The sequence below is a fragment of the Monopterus albus genome, unplaced genomic scaffold (genome assembly GCF_001952655.1).
Source record: "Monopterus albus unplaced genomic scaffold, M_albus_1.0 scaffold322.1, whole genome shotgun sequence".
Lineage (NCBI taxonomy): Eukaryota > Metazoa > Chordata > Actinopteri > Synbranchiformes > Synbranchidae > Monopterus > Monopterus albus.
Genome location: NW_018128202.1, coordinates 374,649 through 398,045, shown reverse-complemented (window position 1 = coordinate 398,045; position 23,397 = coordinate 374,649). Strand labels below are relative to the sequence as shown.

At 41.8% G+C, this 23,397-nt stretch overlaps 4 protein-coding genes across 6 annotated transcripts in view; 2 read left to right on the top strand and 2 right to left on the bottom strand.

Moving 5' to 3' along the window:
- Window positions 1-5,270, top strand: part of uba6 (ubiquitin like modifier activating enzyme 6) — an 11,615-nt gene extending 6,345 nt beyond the window's left edge. The window contains exons 23-32 of the mRNA XM_020624215.1: window positions 1-12; window positions 134-197; window positions 296-365; window positions 441-512; window positions 615-738; window positions 1,619-1,812; window positions 2,585-2,712; window positions 2,932-3,019; window positions 3,120-3,214; window positions 3,440-5,270. The exon at window positions 1-12 is cut by the window's left edge and continues 37 nt beyond it. Coding sequence (XP_020479871.1) covers window positions 1-12; window positions 134-197; window positions 296-365; window positions 441-512; window positions 615-738; window positions 1,619-1,812; window positions 2,585-2,712; window positions 2,932-3,019; window positions 3,120-3,214; window positions 3,440-3,572 — 980 coding nt within the window. The 3' untranslated portion in view covers window positions 3,573-5,270. The remainder of the gene's footprint in view (window positions 13-133; window positions 198-295; window positions 366-440; window positions 513-614; window positions 739-1,618; window positions 1,813-2,584; window positions 2,713-2,931; window positions 3,020-3,119; window positions 3,215-3,439) is intronic.
- A 90-nt stretch (window positions 5,271-5,360) lies between these two features.
- Window positions 5,361-22,574, bottom strand: LOC109974159 (DNA polymerase theta-like). Of its 3 annotated transcripts, none has more exons than XM_020624208.1 (32): window positions 22,333-22,574; window positions 21,871-22,047; window positions 21,655-21,785; window positions 21,389-21,545; window positions 21,033-21,144; window positions 20,732-20,936; window positions 20,497-20,638; window positions 19,244-19,387; window positions 18,937-19,149; window positions 18,646-18,788; window positions 18,242-18,431; window positions 17,831-17,973; window positions 17,421-17,614; window positions 16,915-17,039; window positions 16,115-16,358; window positions 13,159-14,788; window positions 11,517-13,071; window positions 11,235-11,375; window positions 10,954-11,156; window positions 10,438-10,639; window positions 10,138-10,331; window positions 9,884-10,012; window positions 9,593-9,767; window positions 9,295-9,412; window positions 8,590-8,690; window positions 8,382-8,464; window positions 8,197-8,298; window positions 8,006-8,117; window positions 7,250-7,374; window positions 7,014-7,149; window positions 6,803-6,924; window positions 5,361-6,113 (listed from the first exon to the last, which is right to left on the bottom strand). In XM_020624208.1, exons 1-32 carry the CDS (start codon window positions 22,439-22,441, stop codon window positions 6,000-6,002), a joined length of 7,671 nt encoding a protein of 2,556 aa, XP_020479864.1. In that variant the 5' UTR covers window positions 22,442-22,574; the 3' UTR covers window positions 5,361-5,999. The 3 variants fall into 3 exon arrangements, with proteins under 3 accessions (XP_020479864.1, XP_020479866.1, XP_020479865.1); XM_020624210.1 differs by having other exon boundaries at window positions 6,803-6,909; XM_020624209.1 differs by having other exon boundaries at window positions 11,529-13,071.
- A 75-nt stretch (window positions 22,575-22,649) lies between these two features.
- The window catches only part of LOC109974148 (uncharacterized), a 948-nt gene continuing 200 nt past the window's right edge, over window positions 22,650-23,397 (bottom strand). The window contains exons 2-3 of the mRNA XM_020624185.1: window positions 23,247-23,355; window positions 22,650-23,129 (exon numbers count right to left, since the gene is read on the bottom strand). Of these exons, the coding sequence (XP_020479841.1) occupies window positions 22,650-23,129; window positions 23,247-23,355 (589 nt within the window). The remainder of the gene's footprint in view (window positions 23,130-23,246; window positions 23,356-23,397) is intronic.
- ptpn9b (protein tyrosine phosphatase non-receptor type 9b) overlaps window positions 23,141-23,397 on the top strand; it is an 11,466-nt gene continuing 11,209 nt past the window's right edge. The window contains exon 1 of the mRNA XM_020624214.1: window positions 23,141-23,208. The gene's annotated coding sequence lies outside the window, so the exon portion shown is untranslated. The remainder of the gene's footprint in view (window positions 23,209-23,397) is intronic.

Here is a 23,397-nt window from a genome sequence, read left to right as displayed (position 1 = left end):
TAAAAGATGGAAGTAAGTTTTTATAAAACACCTGTATACTTGATATAGATGTATACCATTTAATATGCATAACAACATTATTAAGCATGCTTAAAAGCAAGAAATATATTGAAACCTTTCTATTCTTTCTTAGGTTTGTTTTGGCAGTCCCCAAAAAGACCTCCAGCACCTATTGATTTTGACTTGAAAGACTCTTTGTATGTACTATACTGTAGTTTTTGTGTTGCATTTTAACCTGTTCTTGTGTTGAATGTTTCATATCCAAGCTAGATAAACCTTCTTCTCTTCACATCAGGCACTTCACTTTCATTGTCAGCACCGCCCGGCTTTTCGCATGGATTTATAACATCCCTTACTCAGAAAAGGTAGGTCATGAGCACTCACACATATACTCTTTCAACCACACACACTTATTCACTAACTGGTTCAACTTCTATCAGGATCTGTCTGAAGAGGCAGTGACCGGGATTCTCTCAAACCTTAAGATTCCTGAGTACAGGCCCTTAGAGAAAGTAAGTTTCTCCATTGATCTGGTCCTTAATTTCTTTCTGATCTTAAAAAAAAAAAATCCTAGTCTTGTTGACTGTTGTTTGTTGTGGATCTGTCCCGTCCAGTGTATAGAGACGGATGAGACGGCAAAGAAGCCTGATCAACTGAAGATGCCTCTGAGCAGTGAAGAGGAGAGGGAGGCCATCACACAGCTGGAGCAAGCTATTGCTACTGACAGCGCCACACTGGGTACAAAAACAAAGACAAATACAGCTAAATTGCAGTAATTTGTTTTTCAATAAACAACAAAGCTACTCTACCTAATTTCTTTTCAGCCACTAGAGGGTCTAGTGAGACTCAAATAAACGGACAGAAAGATGCTCCTAACTACTCTGTGCCCCTCCTATCACGTCTTCTTTCCTCGCAACAATGTAAACTAGGATGCCTGGTTGCAATATTGTACAAAATACAGCCTGCAGTCTGAAGCTAGTGTTAGCTGACTAATAAGTAATCTAATAGAAGATTGGTTACTGCTAATGTAACACAAAGCATCAACTTTACAAAAAGCTCATATTACCCCCAATTTAAAATCAAGACCACGCTAGGTCGCTAATGTTACCAAAACAAGCATATTAGCTTTCAATGCTAACACATCCAGAAGCAAAATCTGAGTCAAATTTGAATCCTTTGGCTGATTTTAACAAAAGCCAAACCAATAATTAACCCTGGTTTTTGCTCTGTGCCCCACTCTGTCTGTGCAAAAGAACACAATTTCTTAGGTCTAACGGCTACTGTTTTGAAATGTTAGCAGTCAAAGGATCCTTCATGGCTGGCTGTTTGAAATGAGTACTTGAGATTTCAAAAATGATTCTTAAAACCTTCACTAGGTGGCAGGCTGGGCTAATTTACAGGATGTGTCTTTAGTGAAGCTGGAATCCTAACAGAAGCACTGTAGGCAGCAGTGTGTCATGGAAGGGGCTAATATAGTGGAGAAACACCACGTGTTGTCTCATTTTTCACTTGATTTTTCAGACAGTGTGTAAAATCTTAATGCACCTTTAAAATCTCATTGTTATATTATGTAACAAGTGTGTGATAAAGAGTCTGTTTTCTCATATATTCTCTGTAGAGTGCTTACAAATGAGTCCGCTACAGTTTGAAAAGGACGATGACAGTAATGGTCACATGGATTTTGTTGCATCAGCATCTGCTCTCAGAGCAAGGATGTACTTAATCGAGCCAGCTGACAGACTCAAGACCAAACGCATCGCCGGCAAGATCATCCCTGCTATCGCCACGGCAACAGCTGCTGTGGCTGGACTGGTGAGAACAGTCACTCAGTGCACTCGCTCACTATAACTCACTGTTATGTGTTCTGTCTTGCAAAAATATTTAAACTATCTTTTCAAGAGGTCAGAAATTAGGAAATTAAGAAAAGACAATTTTTTCTATTTGCAGATATGGAGGTTTGAAAATTTGCATATATATCAATCAGTATTTTTGTCTAGTCATTCAGACTTATTAGGATGTCGGTGAACATACATTTGTGGTCCGAAGTTTATATACACTTCTGCTTCAAGTTACCAAACATGTCTTTTGGCAAATCAGTTAGGGTGTCTACTTTAACCAGAACAAAGTTTTCCCACAGTTGATCAGAGGCTCATTTATTTCACTTATAATTTACAATATCAGAATTCCACTGGTTTACATACACTTTAAGTTCACTGACTCTTTAAACAGTCTGGAACCTTCAGAAACTTGATGTCATGAATTTAGAAGCTTCAGATAGGTTAATTGTCACTATTGGAGAGTGGGGGGTTTGCTGTGGCTGTGTTTTAGACCTGTTCTCTCAACTATTCTATTTAAGTTTTCCATCATCAAAATAAAGTATTTGGACTAAGTGAACTGACAGAGGGACAATATATTGAAATGAAATGTTCAGAATAGTTAAGTGAATTGGGATGCAGTTAACCAAGCTGTATGTAAACTTCACACCTCAGCTGTCTATACTGGAAAGTGTGGTTGAATTGGTGAAATTAATTCCACTGTTTAATATCAATAATATATCCTTAATTTTGTGTTATTTTGATGTAAGGTGGCCCTTGAGTTGATCAAGGTGGTTGGAGGCTACAGGTTTGAATCTTTCAGAAACTGCTTCTTTAACTTGGCCATCCCTGAAGTGGTGCTCACCGAGCCTGCCCCAGTGAAACGGACACTCATCAGGTACAGGTTGTCCATCTTACCGTTTTTCACACTATTTAAATGTGAGAAACAGTTGTTTTTTTTTCCTGGCAGGATAGCATTGCTATTTGGGGTTCCAGGTGTGTTACCCATATTACCACACCTTACTATATTGCAGCATCAACAGAAACTGTGTGTAAGATTGAGTTGCAAGACGGCAACAAATGCAGAGTATTGACCACTCTCTGATGTCTTTCCCAGGGACAACATATATTTCTCCATCTGGGACTGTTGGACTGTCTTTGGCCATGAGGACTTCACTCTATCTGACTTCATGAATACAGTGGGGGTGAGAAAACATTGCTCGCTTGCATCTTACTTTTAGTTCATCTCTGTGTTGTGTATTATTGCCAAACAAAATTTTTTTTTCATAACTTGTTTTATGTCAGGAAAAGTATGGTATCGAACCCACTATGGTCGTTCATGGTGTGAAGATGCTCTATGTGCCTGTGATGCCTGGACACTCGAAGAGACTCAAAGTAACGTGAGTGCCTTACCTAGAAACGGGTGTTCTTTTTCCTGATGCCCCAAATATTTTTTCTTATATCCTAAATATTATATTGCTGGACCTAAAGGTATTTGGCAAAGCATATCAAATGTATCAGATCTTGTTTTTGTGCTCTTCTAAACTAATGGGAAATGATTTTTAAATGATTCATGTGTAGTCTAAACTGAACAGATGTAGTTAACCCTGTCTCTGTCTCTCTAGGATGCAAAAGCTGATCAAGCCATCAGCGGACCGTCGCTACGTCGACCTCACCGTGTCATTTGCTCCAGAAGCAGATGGAGACGAGGACCTCCCAGGTCCTCCTGTCAGGTATTACTTCAGCCACAATGGTTAGATGCCCTGACATCTTCCTAGATGTCATCCTCAAACCTCTTGTGTCCTTATTTCCCTTTGATGTAAATTGTCATACCCCAGTAAAGTGGACCAGGGCCAAGAGCTTGCCCTCTGGATGTTATCTGACAAGGGAAAAGCTCTTGGCCCCTGCACATGCCCCCTCTTTATCCTACATGGAGCAAGACAGTCCTGGTCCCAGTTTTTCTGTCCTCCGATCTAGCCTGTGGAACAAGATGCTGCTTGAATAGCACTTAACAGTACCTGTGTACAAATATTTTCTTTCTGTTTTATACTCTGGGGAAACACGCAGCTCTGCCTGTGTCAATGCCTTAATTGATAACCTTTTTCTGTTTGTGGGCAGTGAGTCTGACTAAACTGTTTACAAAAACCTGCATACTCCCATTAATCTCATCTCTGTTTTAAATCTATTAGGCCTTAAAGGGCTTTGGGGGGTAGGACTGTTGGGGCGCTGAAGTGACTTTGTCTTCCTCAGTCCCTTAATTGGCTTTGAAAATCTTGCCAGTGACAGAATTTGCCAGCGGTCATCTCCCCTTACAGCAACATGTCAAGCTAGTATTTATTGTATAAGTTTAAGGTGTGACAGGCAAAATCACCAAAGATCCTGATTATCATTGTATGCAGATTGTTCTCTTTTGACCACCTCATAAATACACATTCATAGCACAGGGCAGGAGTAATACCCAGATGTTAAGGAGCAACACGTACCACTGCGTCCTGTTGTGCTTCATTACAGGGTTGATGTCAACTCTTTGGGATACATCACTGTGCTATTGACAAGTATCAGTGCTTCAGAAAAGCAGCTATTTTATTGCATTGCTCCCAGTCCACTGATGTACGTACATGCAGTGACACAGCTGATGCGTGTTGCGCTTTACAGTAGGGTTAAAACCACCTATTAGCTATAGCTACGAGTCTTACCTGTCTTATGAAATGCTTAACTAATGACTGCACTAACATCAGTTAACACATTTGGGTGAACAATATGTTCTTTATTAAGTAGCATTCGTTCAATGGCTGTTTCCACAAAGGCAAAACAGCTGTACAAACATCTGGGATCACACTCCTATTGTGTTAAAACACCTTTAAAAAAAATCATTGCTATTCATGACTTATGTTGCATTTGCTTATGGATGTGTGTCCATGACTTGTATTTATTTGTTACTCATTTTTGTCACTTTGTGTCAAGCTGAGCCTGTGTTGATGCGCTCTGACTCATGGTGCACTGGTTAATCAATGCTGAACAAAAGTTGTCCTTAAATTTATGATGGGGTGTGAATCACCTTTCTGTTTAGGTCCACATGAAACTTATGTAAAGGGTCATTGAAATGGTCTGCATTGAGATATACAGGCAATAATGTCAGTGTAGTTTTGAATGGAATTAGTTGTATTGAGATTGAGATCCACCTGAAGATGCAGTCCACTTACAGGTTATCATCTGTCTTCAAAACAACTGAGATTAAAGTCACACAAAATACTGCAAGACCACATTTATTTCTCTGCCCATGATCAGAGGTGATGAATTTCACTTTGCACAGACATCTATCATCTTGACAATACATCTAGTGCAGTGAATGTAATAAGTATGAAACAAAACCATGTTAATGAGTGACAATGATAATTATGTATGTTCTTGTGACAGACAACTCAACTAATGGTCCAATAAAACGTGAGATTTCAGGATGTTCCCGAGTCAAAGCTGCTCCGAGTCTTTGTTTTAATGAATCACAGAGCTGAAATGATTAGTCAAAGGCAAGGCAATTAATTGGCAACTGTTCTGATAATCAAATAAGCTTTTCAGTAATTCTTTCAAAGGAAAAGTTGTAAACAAATGTCAGACATTCTCCAGGTTTAAATTCACACACAAGAGGATTTTCTTTGCCATGTATTGTTATAAACTGATTCTTTTTAGGTTTTGGACTTTAGGTCGAACAATAAAAGATTTTTTTGTTCATGCATCTTGAGGTCCGGGAGGTGTGATGGGCTTTTTTTCTTTCAATGTTTCATAGACTAAACAATTATAACCTACACATTAACAAATGTTGAAAACAACTGTTGGCTGTTTGTTGACAAGTGTTCAAAATAGACTTTTTAAAAATAGAATAAAAACATTTCATTTTATTACATGAGTGTCATCTTGTGTATAATATCATGACTAGTACTGTGATATCAGTAATAAATTTATATTAAATGTTTTTGACACCACATGCTAGAAAACAGAATAGTAAACGTGATATTTCAGAGTTCATAGTGCAATCAGACTTGGGCTTCTTACATTTCATTGCTGCCACTGTAGTGATTACAAATAAATATTTTAGTATTTATTTACATTACCATTTACAGGTATACCAGGTTTTCGAGCAGTAACATCATGGTGTTTGATTTGGACTCAAACATTAAAACATTCACATTATAGATCTAGGTCCTGCAGGTTCCCCCAGCTCGGTCCCACCTTGACTTTGGCCTTAAGCTTTACATAGAGTTTTACTGCCGACTCCATCTCCCTCTTGACTATCTGTGCAACCTGACAGAAAGGAGTTGGGAGAAAGACAAAGACTAAAGTATATGCAGGAAATGCACTGCATCAAAGAACAAAGCCATGCAGAAATTTTTGTACGGGTTATTTCAGACACTTTGTCAGGTTCATTGTTAAAAGATAGAATAGTATTTTCAGCACTCTCCATACAGAGGCTAAAACCAACAATGAAATGCCTCTACTCACGGTTGTAGATCTCCGTTGTTTTTCAAAAATGATTAAAAACACATCAGGGAAACGCACTGTTGTGCTGGGCAACTCGTTTTTTATCTAACGAAACCCCACGAGTCAGAGTCACAGGTGCATGCGTGAAATTTTGTGTAAGCTGCTTTGCATTCATCATGCTCAGGTCTGGGTTTTGCTAATTAAGACACATCACCCAGTACAGCGGTGTGTTTCACTGATGTGGTTTTAATCCTTTTTGAACAACAACAGCGGTCTGTGGCACAGATGAATAAGCTGATCCAGGACTGACACACTGACCAACATTAAGCGTGGGTACAGGTTTGTCTCTATATGGAGATTGCTGAAAATACTATTTTATTTATTTTAGAGTTAAGGATATATATATTTGTTATAACTAATCTTTGTCAGTCCAGAAGTAATAGCTGTTTCCCTAAGCAAACACATTCACCATGGACCACAGAGGAATTCATAATTGAGGAAACTGCCCATACCTGTATGAGATCTTCCTCTGTGGTTTCATAGATGAGCTCATCATGCAGCTGCAGGACAAAGTAGGCTCCTCTGAGATGAGGCGTCCGAACCCGGCACTGATTGCTGACTGTAATGGACAACGCTGACATGATCAGACAGGTTTTCAAATGATACAAGGGGAAACGCTGCCTGCCTGCAGTGTTTGACTGAAGAAAGTTAAGTGTGTGTCACCTGAGCGTGTGTGCTGGTGAGACAGTGGAGCCTCAGGATAGATTTCTTGCAGTCGCTTCTGGATGTTCACAGTGGCAAGTTTAACTATGTCTGCAGCTGAACCCTGGACAGTTGTGTTCACTGCCTGACGCTCTGCCTGGATGAGAGAGAAAGACAGAAAAGGTATGAGGTACGGACAACATAAAAAAATAAAAAATTCACAAATATATCACATACCTTGGATTCTCATTCTTTACCTGAGCTTTGATGTGCGCGTTGGTATTAGTGATTCCAGGTAGGTATCTCCTACGGCCTGTCAGAGTCTGAACATAACCGTTCTTTATACAGTTCTTTACTGTCTCTTTAAGGAAAGCACTGATCCCTGAAAAACAAGAAAACAGGACATGGACATTTAATTTTTCTGACAATTTACTCAATTGACGTGTTAATATTTATGGAGACCCATTTTTGAAACTTTATATGTATACCCAGTTAGCAGTTTATTAGATACACCAAGTTAAAACTAATGCAATCTAACAACAGTATTGCAACAGATCATCCATTCATGAAGTTAATCAGTTTTGGTTTAAACTGTTTTAGAGGTACTGATAAAACTGGATAATTAATTTGGTGGCTGAAGTTTGTGGTGGTGTTAAACTGTACTACATTATACAGAGAAGTGTTTCCGCTATTTAGCCTCATTTTTAAACAAGGCTGGACTAAATATAGGCTCCGTTTCTACAAAACCTGAACATTATCACCTTCAGAAAGGAAGGATTTATTGTAGGACTGTTTAGACTGCATGTGTTTTAGCTAAGTGTACCTAATAAACTGCTGAGTGTACCTAATAAACTGCTGAGTGTACCTAATAAACTGCTGAGTGTATTTCGATATTCAGAAAAACAAACACAAAAAAAAAAACAGGACGTACAAACAATTAGATGTGTATGTATAATGATATAGTGTCATTAAATGAACACACTGCAAAGAATGGAAACCACAATAGTATATACCTTTGTATCTGGCATTGAAACTTTCTATGTAACAGGCTGCATCGTTCTCCTCCACTCCCATTTGCTTTCCCAAAGACTTGGCTCCCATCCCGTAGATAATGCCATAGCAAATCTGGAGAGACATACACATACTGGTGAGCCTTCCGGTGAGACTGTGTCCATATTATTGTCTCCTTCCGCCCTAGGTGTACCTGTTTCGCCTGTTGTCTAAGGTTGTCGTTTACTGTCTCTGGGTCAACACTTTTCCACTCAGCAGCAATGCAGCGAAACACGTCTGCTCCTCCATTCAGCACCTGGTCGACACACGGGTGGTTAAATATTTGTTTACCAGTTCTCTGATGTTTCACTATATTTATAAGCCTGTCGAAATCATTACCTGTAGAAGTCGTCGATCCCTGGATAAGTGAGCCAATACCCTCAACTCCAGCTGGGAATAATCGGCTGCTAGTATCATTCCACCTATCGTACAGTGCAAAGGGACAAAGCTGTGTGGGGGATCACCTTTTATGTCTTTTATGCCTGAAACTGTATTTCAGACGGAAAAGGTGATCCCCCACACAAAACAACTATATCATCATAGTAACCTGAAAAAGGTATAAAGGTGTGTCTCATCCTGACTGAGAAGGCTGGGCCTTGTTCTGTAGTCCCAGCTGCAACTGAAGGCATCACAGAACATCTCTTCTTTCTGTAAAAAGAACAGTAACCATATAATTAGATCTGTCTTAATAAGCGTTAGTTGAACTCTTTGGGCCCTATTTTGAGTATCCACTGCGTCTGATCAAAATGTATTAGCACAAGCGGTGTTTGGGGGTATCCATGTTTATTTCGGTAATTTGATGATGAGACAAAGCAGTTCAAGTGCCCCAACACGTAGCAAAAGGAATGTACTTGATCTTCTCATTAAAGGAGGGGTGTGTTTGGGGTGTAACATGCAATTATTGTGCAGGTAAGAAATTAGAAAACACAGATGTGCTCTGGACAGATCACCACAGCCTACAGTTTGCTAGCTAGCTACCTATGCCTTTGTCCCAGAAATGCATCTTTCCTACATGTTCTCCCTTAATACATCCATGATGAGGACACACGGTACATTTCCGCGATTGTGTGCACTTTCGGTGTCTTTACCCCACATGCCCAGCGTTTCAGAGCAGAGAATACTCCTTATTTTTTCATGATTTTGAAACCTGCTTTTATATGCTTGGAGATATTTTTAATCATTCATTGTCTCTCAAATGCTCCCTGACTGTCTCATGACCCCACTTTGAGAATCACTGGCTGGCAGTACCTACCCTGGTCTGGTGGTCATTTGGCAGCCATCGCGTGGGCTCTCATCCACCTCCATGGGCATGTAAATCTCAAAGTCTTTGGGGACGTTCTGTATGTTGGGCTCAGTGAAGCTCACTCTACCTAACAGCAGAATGAGCTGGGTCACTGCATGCTTTATATTTACTTCAAATATAATTGTATTGCATTACAAAAGTATGTGTTTACCTGTGACATAAAAGTGAGTCAACAGGAAATGCATTGCATATGGTAAAGAGGGGAGCATGTAGTGTCTTAGTGTATCTATGTACAGAAGTGTTTTACCTGTGGCTGTGTGTGTCTGGACAATGGGGTATATTCTCTCCATAGCCAGTACAGGGTGGTATCGTTTCTCTCTCTGCAAGGGGAACACCACTTTAGTCAAGGCGTTAGTGATCCGCCTCCACTCCAGAATCACCCCTGGCAACAGGTGCAAGGGACGAAGCTTCTCCAGAACATCCTGCCAACATCATTTCAGTTGATTTTAAACACTAAAGACATTTCACTTCCCAGTTATTACATTATCATTACTTGATGACAACAGTAATAATTTTGTGTAATGCAAAGTAGCTTTACCTTGGTGGTACTGAACTGCTTTCCAAGCCTAATTCTGCCACCACCTCTCCTGGTGTAGCCCAAAGTCTTCTTACTTTTTGATCCACTCGCATCACCATTTGGAGGCAGGTGGAGCTCCAAGAACAACACCTACAGGATGCATGTGAGTATATACAAGTTTCAAGGCAGTAACTGCTACTGTGCTTTGCTCTGTTAGAGAAATTTGAAATTCTGTTCAAAAGCATGTCTGGGATAGGGAGGAACATGCACTGAACCTGTGCTATGTCATCGATGCTGGTGAGGGAGAAGGTGTGTCCAGCCAGGCTGTAAGCCTGAGATTCCAGCGCTGTGAGTTTGGCTTGCAATATATGCTTTTGTCTCTCACACTCTTCAACGCTGAAGCCAAATCCATTCAATTCCAACAGAGCCAAACATACCTGGGAAGGCATCTCAATGCTCCTAAATAAATCTGACACATGCATACAACACATTAAAACAACAGCAAAATCACTAATGTTCAACACAGTTCTTCCAACTGCTAAAATACTGTATGATTAACTGTGCACTGTTTATACCCAGCATGCCGTCTTTCTCCAGCAGGCCAGTCAGATGATTCATGACAGCATGTATGAGCACACTCTTTGTTGCTGCCCTAACACGAGGACAGTGTGCATGCAGCAGTCCATCCACCAGAGGCAATTCTTCAGGACAGTACACAGTCACCATGTTGGCTAGTGTCCTCTCCTCACTGCCAGGATCCACCAGCCAGCACGCCACCTACATTCAACCGAGTCTGATATTTTATCAAAGGTTCATAGGAGGACAGTGAAGGATTTTGTCATCATTCTATGTGTGTGGGTCTGTGGCTTGGCAGGTTAAGTGTTTGTTAGTATATTCTTGTACTTTACTATAATCCCATGCCACTTGTTGCTGTATGCACATTGCATTTACCTGTAATAAATGTTATATAAATAACTCTGCCATGTTTTGCCCTGCCCTTCCAGTTGTATTTTAAATGAACACCTGAACTGAAATAATGAAGATCTGAGTTTCTGAATGCCTGAATGTGAAAGCATGTATGGTTTTCTCACCTTGGGGTCTTCGCAGTTGCCCTCCAAGGTGATGCCACAGCTCAGGACTAGCATCTTATACACCTGGATGATGTCATATGTGACAACCACACCTCCTCTATGACCCGCCAATGGCCTGCTCAGACAGGTCTTCACCTGCTCCAGCCTCTCACTTACTAACAAATCATCATCAAGGAGAGGAGGGGCCAAGCTGGAGCTCAAACCTGAGGGGGTAACAGACAGGCTAAACTACAGATACACTTTATAGGACTGAGCTTGTGCATGTATGCATGTGTCAGTACCTTTGCTCTGCTCTTTCTGCAGAGATATGTAGTATGCATCTCTCGCTCCCCAGCAGAGAGACAGTCCAATTAACACCAGTCCATCACTGTCAATTACTGGAAAACCATCAGCCCTGTTAAGCTGCCAGTGAGCTGCTGACACTGTACAGATAACACATGCGTGGATGAGGAGACTGCATTCAACACATTTCGTTTGAGATACAACAACTGGTACTGTAGGTGATGAGGCAAAAAAGCTAGGGTCAGTACTTGGCAATTTATATCACTGTAGGTTAATGTCACCTTTGTGGTTACCTCTCTTGTGTTTCCCTCCTATTTCCTCCTCAGACTGCTGTCTTTGCTCCCGCATTTCACAGGCCAAAGCCAGAGAATACCGCTCCTTTGTTTTCCACTCTTGAATGAAAGTGTCAAAGAGGTGCCTGTCACTTGCTACATCTATAATGGAGAAGGTCCCAGAGTTGCTGGAACAGACCGATACATCCTGGGACAGCTGAAGAGTGAAGCCCTCATCAGCCACAGGTGAATCTGTATCAGAGGGAGGCTTCGGTTGGGGGGAGGATGGTGAAGCACAATCCCAGGGAGGACTGACGTTCTGGTCAGTATGTAGCAGAGGACCAGACTTCAAGTCAGGTTCAGGTAGAGTCTTCGGTTCCCATCCCACCTGGTGTTTGTGGTGGTGATCTAATGTAAATTTTAGCTGTTTATTGTCAAAAACAGCTTTTGATAGATTCCTGTGTCCTGGGTGAAATTTAGGACATTTTGGGGCTGCTGACTGCTGTGGAGGAAGGGGTAATCGAGTCAACTGGTTATCCTGGGAAGGTGGAATAAGGTCACCAGCAGAGCCTGTTCTCTCAGCGACATGGTTAGTGTCATGTCTTGAGGGTTGCACAAGTTGAGAATCACTCTCAGCAGTAGATTGCACATTTAGCTTTCCCCTTTTTCGGCCCACTTGTTTTGAGGGCTGAGGTAGGTTTGGAGCTTGCACTGTGTTTGTAGCATTTGTGAATTTTTGAGTAGCTGTGTGGCCTGCTGGAGTGTTTTGCCAGGGCTGGTCAGACATGCTAGGCCAGAGGTCAAAGATCTCTTGTAAACCAGGGCTGCAGCGAGGAGTACTTTCAGGCATAGTATCTGACAATAAAACAGTCAGTTTTTTCTCTTCTTTTTCCTTCTCCTCCTTGCTTTCCTTTTCTACCCTCTTTCCATTTTCACCCCTTTCATTTCTCCTTCCCTGTGCCCCGTCTGGTTTATTGTTATTTTGGCCACTAGTGAACTGCTTAACTTGGCGTGTATGGCCTCGATTAGTCTTGTCTTTGCCCTTGGTGAGCTCATGTTGAGATGTAATGCAGTCAGGCTGTGGCTGTAACTGACTGGGTTCAGACTGTGAATCTGACACACGTTGCTCAGGCAGGACACACTCTGCGTTGGGTTGGAATGCTCCCTGCTCTTTTTGTGTTTTCTCTGAATGTCTGCGGTGGCTCTGCCTCTCCAGGAAATGTTCACCCACCAACAGCATGTCACCCCACTCTGACAAGCTGAAGGACGACTCGCCCCATTGGATTGCCTCCTGCTTGTCCGCCTCTTGGTTGGCGAGAAGCTCACTGCGTCGTCGCTCCTGGGTCGACAGAAGAGGCAGCTCATCTTGGATGCCCTGGCCAACACATTCCTCTTCGTCTGATTGCTGAAGGTTCTGATGTGGGCTCAGGCTAGCCAGCAGGGAGCTATCGAACAGACTGTCAAACAGGAAGCTACTGCTTCTGTTCATACTCTCAGAAGCAACCTGGTTGCCATCATCACTACTACCTTCATTTTCATCACCACCACCAGGACCAGGAGAAATCTGTGAAAACAGGAGCATATCCTTATTAATCAGGCAAAACATTTGTATTTCCTGTTTACAATCCTTATAATTGATGACTTTTGTCACCTGGTGGCTGGTGTTAAGGATGAGTTCCATTTGGCTCTCTGTGAGAGAAATACTGAATCTGGGACATGCTTTGTCAGGGGCTTCAAGCTCATTTCTTCTGTGATCTGTGTTGCTCTCCATCTCAGCAGCTGTCTCTACCATTTCATCCTCTCTTGTCTTTTCTGTTTCTACCAACTGATTCATACTTCTACCATTCCCATTTCTGGATTGGATTGTCTGTTGAATAATGATTTTTTCTGTCTGAGTGTCCAATTCAAAACTGTCCCCAAAACTCTCTTCTCCTTTTTTAACAACTCCTTGGACTTCTTCATATCTCTCTTCTCCTGTGAATAGCTCAGGAGATGAGAACTTATCTATTTCCTCACCCTCTGTCCTTCTTCGCTTGGCCTCAGGAGAAAAAAGGGGAACTGAGGCAGGAGAAACAGACTGAGGAGAATCTAATGTGTCTGCATTTGAAGGAGCAGAAACTGTGGGGGGAGTTTGTGGCACATGGTCAGGCACTTGAACAGTGGTAGGCACCTGGACAGAAGGTGTAGGGTCGTGGACAGAGGCCAGGCAGGAAGTCTGCCTAGTTTCTACATTATTTTGTAGGCTTTTGTCAGTTTGTATGGAGTGGAGGACTTTTCTTAGGGCTTGCATGTGCTTCAGTCTACCTAGTTGGAAAGGTGACACAGGAAGCCCTGTGATACCATCTCCTTTTGCTGTCCTTGTAGAAGCATTTAATTGTTCTTCTACCCGGGATATTGGTGCTCTAAAACGAGGAGGTAGCTCTGGAGAAGGTAAAGGCTGAGGATGTGGCAGCAAAGAAGGAAGACTGGAGACAATATCAGCCAATTCCTGTGTCAGGCTCCTTTCAGGAATGGGTCGTTTTGCTTGTTGACCCCCTGCTCCAACTGAGACTATACCTTCACTTTTCTCACTTTTCATGCCTTCTCTCTCCTCTGATTTTTTGCACGGTTCCTTCTCTTGCTCTGACCTTATGTACTTTTTTCCTTCTCTTATTTCATCTGTATTTTCAGTGTCATTTGTCATGCATAATTTTGTATTTGTCCCTTCTTTCTTTGTTACTTTGTCTCTTTCCACTGGCAATTCATTATCTCTTACTCCAATTTCTGTTTCTCTGCTGCCTTCCTTTTTGTGGTCCTCCAATTTTCTGTTGATTTCTGTCTCCTGAGGTTTGAGCTCCCCTGCCTCTCTCCTGACTTCTCCCTTTGGCTTCTCAATTTTCCTTTCAGCCATTCTTTTCTCTTGTTTATATTCTTCCTGAATCTCATCTCTATGCATGTCAATATTCCTACTCTCACTTTTCTTAAGCCTGTCTCTCTCCTGATAATCTTTACTCTTTTCTGCCTTTGGTTCTTGTGCAGTGATGCAGCCAGATGAGTTGGCAGAGTCGCTGTTGTGATGGTTATCAGGGCTGTTGCCAGTAGGTGCTTCAAGAGGAAGTGTGGTTGGGTCCCACTGTACTCCTAGCTTGGCCAGATCTTCCTGAAGGAGGAGCCTTGCCTCGGACACTATCTCAGTTGCTGCTTCCTGTTCCGTCAGGGCCCGTCCACCGCTCACCCAGACGCAGCGGAGGCTCCGTCTCTCAGCTGCCTCCATCTCACTCTCATCTACTGCGCGTTTGGAGCTGAGGAACAGTAAAATACAAGCTTCAAAACTGGGGTAATATTTCAGGGAGATTATATATGTGCTGATGATATAGTTGTACATGCTATATACAAGCTTAGCTTGTAATTGGGGTTTACAGGACTGAACCTGCTCCTAAGTCTTTAAGATTTCCAAAGTAAGGGAGCATGTTTGCAGTAGCAGTGTAACAGTATTTATTTATGGGTATATACTTTTATTTTATATTTTTTAATATACTTGACATATTCTGGGACAGATGTATTTTTGATTTTGTTTTCACTGGGTACTTCTGTTGTTTTGGGCATATTTGTACAGATATTTATAGCAGGTTTGCTGTTTAAAAGTGCTCAGGGAATGCCAGTATATTCCCCCTTAACAGACCAATTTAAATATGTCTAGTTTTTAATTACAACTTCTTTACTTCATCATAAAAATCGATATGTGTAAGCTAGGGGTGTAACGAGAGCTGGTGATATTAAAACATGACGGTATTTCTCATCGAGGCATAGCAGCCAGTATGACAGAGTGTGATGGCAAAGTAACGGTACATTCACATTAGTCCAGCAAAAACACAACTCCCTGCATGGAGTTGCATTGGTCAGGGGGCTGAGGGGCTGCAGGGGTGTGCTGTAGGCACGTACAATATGGCCAGATTGTGATGGGTTGACATGAGTGGCTTTATTCATGTTTACAGCTCATGAGTTTCTGTTGTATTTTTGTTAGCCATGCCGCTAATGTAACCTACTCTACCACCAGTGTGTCGGCACTGATAGATTAAAAAAAACACAATTTAACACCCAATAAAAACAGAAATACATGCTGTGTTGTTGTGGTGCATTAATTGTGGCCCAAATTCCACAGTGAAAAGCAGTGAACGCTAATGCTAACAAGGTAAACAAAAGAGCCTCCTGCGCCATGGGCCTCGAAGTCCCCCTTTTATTCCCCATATGTGATCGGTCAACAAAACATTTTGCCAGATGATGTCACCTAGTTAAAACACTTCAAAATGCACCTGCACTAGTTTGCATTTTGTGACTTTCAGTCAAATAAAACACCTTTTTTCCAGTCAAATATTTCGTCATTAAAAATTTCTTAAAAATAGTGTTAAAATATCATCTGATCTTGTTCTTGTGAACCCAGTACTGTGTATCATCTTGTCTCATGAACTAACTGTATTGTCACACCCCTAGTGTACACTGATGATGGAACCTCCACTCTGCTGATTACCCTTATTATGCTTGTGTGTTGTCAAGGGACTAATATACTTGTTTACCTAATATGCATTTGTATCTTAAAAGAACATCAGCACAATCATAGACACACCCACCTCTTAAATGGGACTGCATTCCTCAAGGCTTTCTCCACATCAGCTACAGTAGCCCTAGCTAGTTCAGCGACAGTACAGAGCCCTTGTGCATAGAGTGATCTGGCTCGTGTTGCATTCAAGAGGGAAACCCTGACCAGGTCGACCAGCTCCCTCTGGACTCCAAAACTCAGCCTGGTCTGGAACTGGGACAACAGCAGCTCCATGTTGTGCCAGCCCAGACGCTTGCAGAACACTGTTACCATACCTAAGGAATGGCAGGATGAAAGGAAAGACTAATTGTTTCTGGAAGTTGCAGACCTGAGCATGTAATTTACAGACACTGAGTAATTATTAAAATGTTGCTTTTGCTTCTGGATTTCTTTAGGTTTCAACCAACCAATTACTGTGCAGCTTGCTTTGATCAGTCATTGATAATACACAGCATCATTCACAGGATGTGGAATCACACCCAGACAGCCTTGTTCTGAGCCACATGTAAGCATAACAGAACCCTCTCAAGGTAATTTAATGCAGGAAGCATGAGCACTTATGCATGATGGATGCATACGTGGCTCTGAAGAAAGCATGTTGGTGCAGAAACATTAGCTAATGGGATGATGTTTCTAGTGTACAGCTATCATTCTAAAGTGCTCTTGCTTTCTGCATCAAGTTACTATATTTGGTCCAGACACACACAGCCACTTTTCACTGTAAAATCTTATGTAGAATTCAAAGTCAGTATGTTCCACAGTGTAACATATCCTGTGTTGTAGACTCCCAGATGCTCTCAAAACCACTCAGTGATACTCTTAAGCATGTACCTGCATATGTAGAAGCAGACTGCTGAAGAGACTGTAACTGCCCACGATTGCAGTTGTATTTCAATGCAACTGCTCCCAAAGGTACCTCGTTCACCAGATCATGTAGCACGAGGGTGGTGAAAAACCTGCAAACAAAGAGAGCATGTAAAGGGACAAAAAAAAAAAAAAAGACCTAAGTGATTGAAACATTTTAAAAACTTTCTCTGTTGGTTGACTCTCTGGAGATAAATTACTGACTGGTTTTTTTTAGTGCCTGCTCTGAGTCACTTTTTAATCAGTGTTGAGAAACACTGCGTAAACAGCAAGAAGACACAATAGCACAAACATCTGGAAAAAGCAATGTCATCATGAACAATAACTACATATAAAGAACTATATACATAAATATAATATTCAAAAATGGAATATTCTATGATTCATAAAGGTTCCTACATGAGAAGAGATATTAGCCAATACTAAGATACACACTACATAGCATGTATAATTAACACAAGTATGTGCTTTACCGTTTGTGAACTGCCATCTGTCTACACTGCTTTTCTGTCTTGGCGACAAGTTTCCCGCTGACAGACCGTGCGAGAAAACCTTCCTGGACACCCACCAGTTCTGCTACTCTCTTCATTGATGACGAGAGCTGTTCCCATAGACAGAAGAAGTGATACCAATCTATGGTAGTCCACTCTGCGTACAACGGGGTGATCTGAGGAGGGTTTGGACATAAAATTCTGTTACTACACTTTTCTGTATGATATGTGTTTGAGGGGGGGGCACTTTGGGTCAAAAGAAAGTGTGGCTTGATTTAGTGATAAGATTCAAATTTAGTTACTACTAGCAAAGCACTGCTGAGGATTCAGGGACAGTGGAGGGCGACTAAAGCTGACAAACTATTAAACAAGTTATAATGCAAGACGTATACCAGATACAGAATGTGCAAGTCATTTTCCAGTACAATGCCCTTCATGGCGCGCTGGAGATCTGCGAATATTCCCAGAGCTTCAGGGGGAGAGAGGGAAGAGGACAGGGTGGCAGCACCAAGTTGAGTCGGACAGTACCGCTCATCTATCACAAAGATATACAATAGTTACTGTAATGGCAAAGATGAGAAAAGCTGATTTTTGATACTTTTAATAAAGTACTGTATGATGTATAACTAAAGGAAAAAAATTTGAGCATCTTTATTTTCATTACATGCAACTTCTTGCTAAATTGCAGTCAATTTTTAGGAAATAGCAGATATTAATTACTAGAGGTCTACTTCAAAATGTAGCAGTGATATCAAGTAAAGAATGGACATAGCACATAATAAGAGTAACAACTGTTGCAGTACCTTGTCCGTCCTTCTGGATACTAATAAATTCATTCTCCATCAGCCATTCAACACAGGCCTCAATAGCTCCTTTGCTGGTCTCTTCAATTAATTCATTTTTGCTGTCACATTTCATGCTGGCAGCCAGTAGAGAGCACGAAGCATATAATGTCACATCCTGTGGAGTGCTAGCTACACCGCCGACAATGATCTGCATGGTAGGGACAAATAAATAAATAAGTAAGGGACATAAAACAATTATGGAGTTCATTGGACAGAAATTTGTTTTGTCACTCTAATCTGACCATACATCAGCAGCCTCCATAGAGTGAAGTAGCTACTCTCCAAGGAGGAATTCCTCATAAACTATTTATAGCCCATGAGTCATTTCCATGTGCGCCAAGAAATGAGAGTATAAATCATACCTCTAGAATGGCTCGCAGCATGCTAGTGGTGACACCTTCCCCTTCCCTTCTCACCAGGCAGCTCCTGATTGGCTGAAGAGTACCCTTAAGGAGACAGATACCTTTCTGTCGCTCAGCCTCCTTACACACCAGGACACTTTCACCTGAAAGACGGCAAACATAACTACATAAGATCAAAGGAGTAACACTGTTTTTTTTTTTTAAATGCTGATCATATTCATTTGCTCTTGTGATAGTGATAATCAATTTTATTCTATGCCTTTTATTTCTTTGCCCTGTCTTTCTCCATACCTGTAGTGTCTACTCCTTTTCTCCCTGCTCTCCCAGCCATCTGTTTGTATGTGAGTGGGTCCAACAAGTGTCCATTGAATGTAGGGGTTCGAATAATTACCCTGCGAGCTGGGAGATTAACCCCTGAAGAAAGGGTAGAAGTGGCTGCCAGGACTCTGACCATGCCCTGACGAAAAGCTCCCTCCAACACGTCACGTTCATCAAATGTCAACCCTACAAAGAAAATACACAGTATAGACAACCTTTATCTTGTTTACATGCAGCCCGCATTTTGTTGTGGTTAACAGGTTGTGTTAGGTGTGTTCACCTGCGTGGTGGAAGGCCACCCCCCATGGCACAGTTCGCTGGAGGATGGGGTCTAGGCCAGCAGGAGTCCGTTTCAACTGCGCTATAACATCTACTAATCCTTCCTGGTCCAGACACACTGGCAAGGGGTCCATATCACCTTGAGCTGAAAGAAAGCCACCACAGTCTAAACTCTCCAGATATTTCTTTATACATATCACCCAGATAATGCATATTTTACTTTACATGACACTACAAACCAGGGGCCTGTACAATGAAGCAACAGTAGTGGCTTATGCAGCTAACTCTGGGCTCAGCTCAGGTTTTCTAGTACCACAAAGCTGGCTCACTTTTAATCAGTCTAGATCACCACAGTAACTTGTGCTACACAGCTAACCTGCTCGGGAGAAGGTTCAATTCAGAGGATCGGATCAAAACTTATCAAGTGCTATCAAGTGCCCAAACACTGACCAATCAGATCACTGGAAAAGCTGAGGGATCATTCCTACAGGCTCCTGACAGGGACAGAGTCAGCATTAAAGTGATAAATAGCAAATTGATATTTCTATAGAGCAGTCATATCGTGCTACTTCAGGCTTTCCTTGGGTCACTCTGATTTAAAGCAGAGTTTATAACAAACCTAGGGAGTCTACAGCCTACATGATGATCAACACTGTATTTGAAATGCACAAAGGTTAGGCTATTTGATTCCTGACTGTGATGATGGTATTTAGTTAAAAAAATAATCCATACATTGTTGAATGAGCATATGACTTGAGGTGTAACTCCTCTCCACTGCCCTCTCTTCTCTGCTCTGGCAGCAGAAACTGTTGGACATTTGTCACTTTTTTACTAACATATGTTCACAATAGTTTCTTCATCATCAGACAAAAAAAGATCAATGTCATTTTTTGCTCTGGCTATAAACAATTTTCCCCACGGGTATCACTGCTCCATCTCATATTATATTCAGTACTTCATTCATGGTTCTGGCAAAGTTGCTTCTAATTAACTCCACCTCTTTCACGAGCTGTAGCCAGATAGGAAAACCCTGATTTATCAGAGCCAGTTGATTAGCAAGCTTTGTGGTACCGGGTTATCCAGGATGCTCAATGTTAGGCTCAGTGAAGCAGGTACAGGCCTCTAGACTGTGTGAGATCACACTGCAACACAAAATACTTTTAAAAACAAGCAACAATTTTACCTCACCTCAGTCTGAAATTAAAAAAATGTGCTGAGTAGCTCATTTTACTGAAATATTTAAATTTTACACACCAGTACGCCTGAGGTTGTAGAATTCTCTGGCGATGCTGTCTGCCAGTTTTTCACACCAGTTCTTTGAGGGGCAGAAAAGCAGCACAGAGTGCCCCTCTCTCACTGTCTCATAGCACAAGCTCACTATGTGGTCATCATCACCCTTTAAGTAGAGATTACTGTCATGAGAGACTGTGCATCAGTCGTGATAACACACATACTGGATGATTTCTGGACTATACTCTGGCTCAGCTACCTTAATAATGTGGAGTGCAGGAGTGAACTGCCGGACCACAGACAGGTTCTTGTCATAGATGTTGCAACCCACTTTGAGATGCTCCTGCAGGGGTACAGGTCTGTAGTCTGTCTGGTAAAGTTCGGCACCTAACCAGCTAGCCAGGAGGGAGAGGTTAGGCAAGGTGGCACTCATTCCTATGATCTGTACACCCTCAGAAAGAGACCTGTAAAAAGAAATATTAAGACATACTTGTTAACTCATGTGGCAGAAGAACAGAATATTTAATAACTGTAAACACAAAGCAGACAGGCGCACAGACCCTGTGGTGTTCTGCTTCAGCGCAATGTAGCGGATTTTGGTTAAGAGCAGTTCAAGCAGGTATCCTCTTCCAGAATCTCCAACCATGTGCAACTCATCCACCACCACCATACCTAGTGGCACAGAAATAATACACACTTTCAAACTCTATGTTCTATTCGTGAACACACACAATAAGGGCTGCAATAAGTAATTATTAATCTAGTGTGTTTTTCCAATTAATCAATTTGTGTTTTAGTCTATGAAATTGCTTCATGATAAAATCTTGTTCTGCCCTTACAATACAACTTTGTGATGAAAACCTGCTGTGGATTAAGCTTGCTTCAGCTCAACACAAAATTATCTTGGATGTATTACCCAGTAGACCCATACTGTTTTCTTCAATGAGTCTGTTAATCAGAGAGTTGGCTTTTTCTATGGTGCAAACAGCCACATCCAGTGCTGCGAAGCCTCCGGCAGCTGAAGTGCTACCCATATATCCCTCCACACGAACTCCTGCCTCCACAAATACAGTCTACAGGTGTAGAGACACAAGTCTGTTAGTTGGAGATAAACACACACACAGATAGACATGACTGTGTCCAAAACAACATGCATGCATCCTTTATCAACCTCTTCCTCACCTGAAGGTAGTGCATCTTTTCTTTGGCCACAGAGACAAAGGGCAAAATGAAGAGAGCTTTTCTTTTGGTCTCTAACACACGCTTCAACATCAGCAATTCAGACACCAGAGTTTTTCCAGCACTAGTCGGGGCTGACAGTGGAGAATTCAAAAGTTAAAAATGAGCTAACTGTGACCGACTCCTTGAATCACTTTCTTACAACATTCATTTTCTTACCAGAGTATACCAGGTTACCCCCCTGCAGCACCTGTCCGACGGTGAGGCACTGAGCCTGCCACTCGAACATGCAAGTCACTCCATGTTTCTCGTAACATTCTAGTACAGGTTTTGGCAAACCCCAGCTGGATAACAGAAGCTTTTCAGCTTGCTCTGCAGGAGCACACAGGGCATTGCCTACAGTACAGCACACATAACATATCCCCTTTACACACTGCATTAAATCAAACTGTAAATGTAGAGTCATTTCAGAAAGTATTACTGTGTTGTAGATAAAATCACCATACAATCCAGTAAAGAAAGCTGAATACTTTCTGAAGCCAATGGATTGCAGTTAAATCAGACAAACTGGGCCAACAAGGTGTGAACTTTTAGGGATCAATAACACATACAGAAATAATAACAAAGGAATAAAATATAAGCCTAAAAGAAGGTTTTATGGGTGTGTTTAAAAGAATTCACCTGGCTGAGGTAAAGTGTCAGCGAGAGTACTGAGCTCTAATCCACTGGGGATAGTGAGCACAGAGGCAGATTGATTCTGTAATGACTGCTGAAGTCTGGCCCTCTTCATGGCAGCTGCCAGGTGTGTGGGGTTGAACAAGATGTAGTCTCTGGATACATCAAGATGTGGATCAGCGTTCTTTCTGGATTCACTTTCCTCGCTGCCAAGAGCAGAGGTCTTGCTTCTGGAAGTACACTTCTGCCTGATGAAACACAGCGATTAAATGAAACATTTCATTACAGAAAAGTTCAGATATGTCAAAAAAGCAATGTCAAACTCACATGGTGGAGTTGCCTGCCTGCTGACTGTTTTTTATTCCTTGACGTGATAGCTTGCTGATGCAGAGAGAAGCAGCCAGCGATTGGCCTTTTTCTGGGTCCCTCTGAGCCTCCTTTCCTTCCTCTGAGTCTTCACTGAAAAGAAGCTTCAGAACAATGTCTCTGCAATCCGCTGGTCTCTTACCATTAACATTACGCCCACACATTCCCTCCTGAGCCACGGGGGCTGTGTGGGTTCCTTGGTCTGAGGGTTGAAGAGGTCTGTTCCTCTCCCTCTTATTGTGTGCAGCTGGAGCAAGAGACCGTGACGGGGCAAAGGCAGCTGATGATGCTGACTCTTCCTGTGCATCTCTGTTTACTGTTGTTGGACAAGTGTTGTTAGCTGCATGCTTTACAGTGTCAACAGCATCCAGCACCTGTAGCATCTCTTCATCAAGACCTAAGGTGGATTCTCCTGGCAGGAACTCGGTTCCTCCACCCTAAGACAGATAACCATGTCTGTCATTTGTGAGCTACAGTATGCAGATGTGAAAGAGAGTCAAAGATGAAGAAGAAAGGGTAGGAGGAAAAACTCTCTCTCAAGCTGTCACACTTACCATGAGGTTGTCTTTGCTGGTGTTTTCTGATATGTTATTTTTGTCTGACAAATGATGGATTTTCTGCAACAGCCTGTCTCCTTCTGGAGGCCTATTAAGAGCTTGGAAGCTGTACTCAGAAAATATATGTTCATAACAGATAAGTGTTCAT

Excerpts from the sequence above, each read along its gene's own strand:
- LOC109974159 (XM_020624208.1), bottom strand. The coding sequence starts at position 22,441 with ATGAAGAGGGCCAGACTTCAGCAGTCATTACAGAATCAATCTGCCTCT. Across the intron at positions 13,072-13,158 it reads TCCTTAACACCAGCCACCAG|ATTTCTCCTGGTCCTGGTGG; the intron begins GTGACAAAAGTC and ends CTGTTTTCACAG. Across the intron at positions 8,299-8,381 it reads GGGATCGACGACTTCTACAG|GTGCTGAATGGAGGAGCAGA; the intron begins GTAATGATTTCG and ends TGTGTCGACCAG.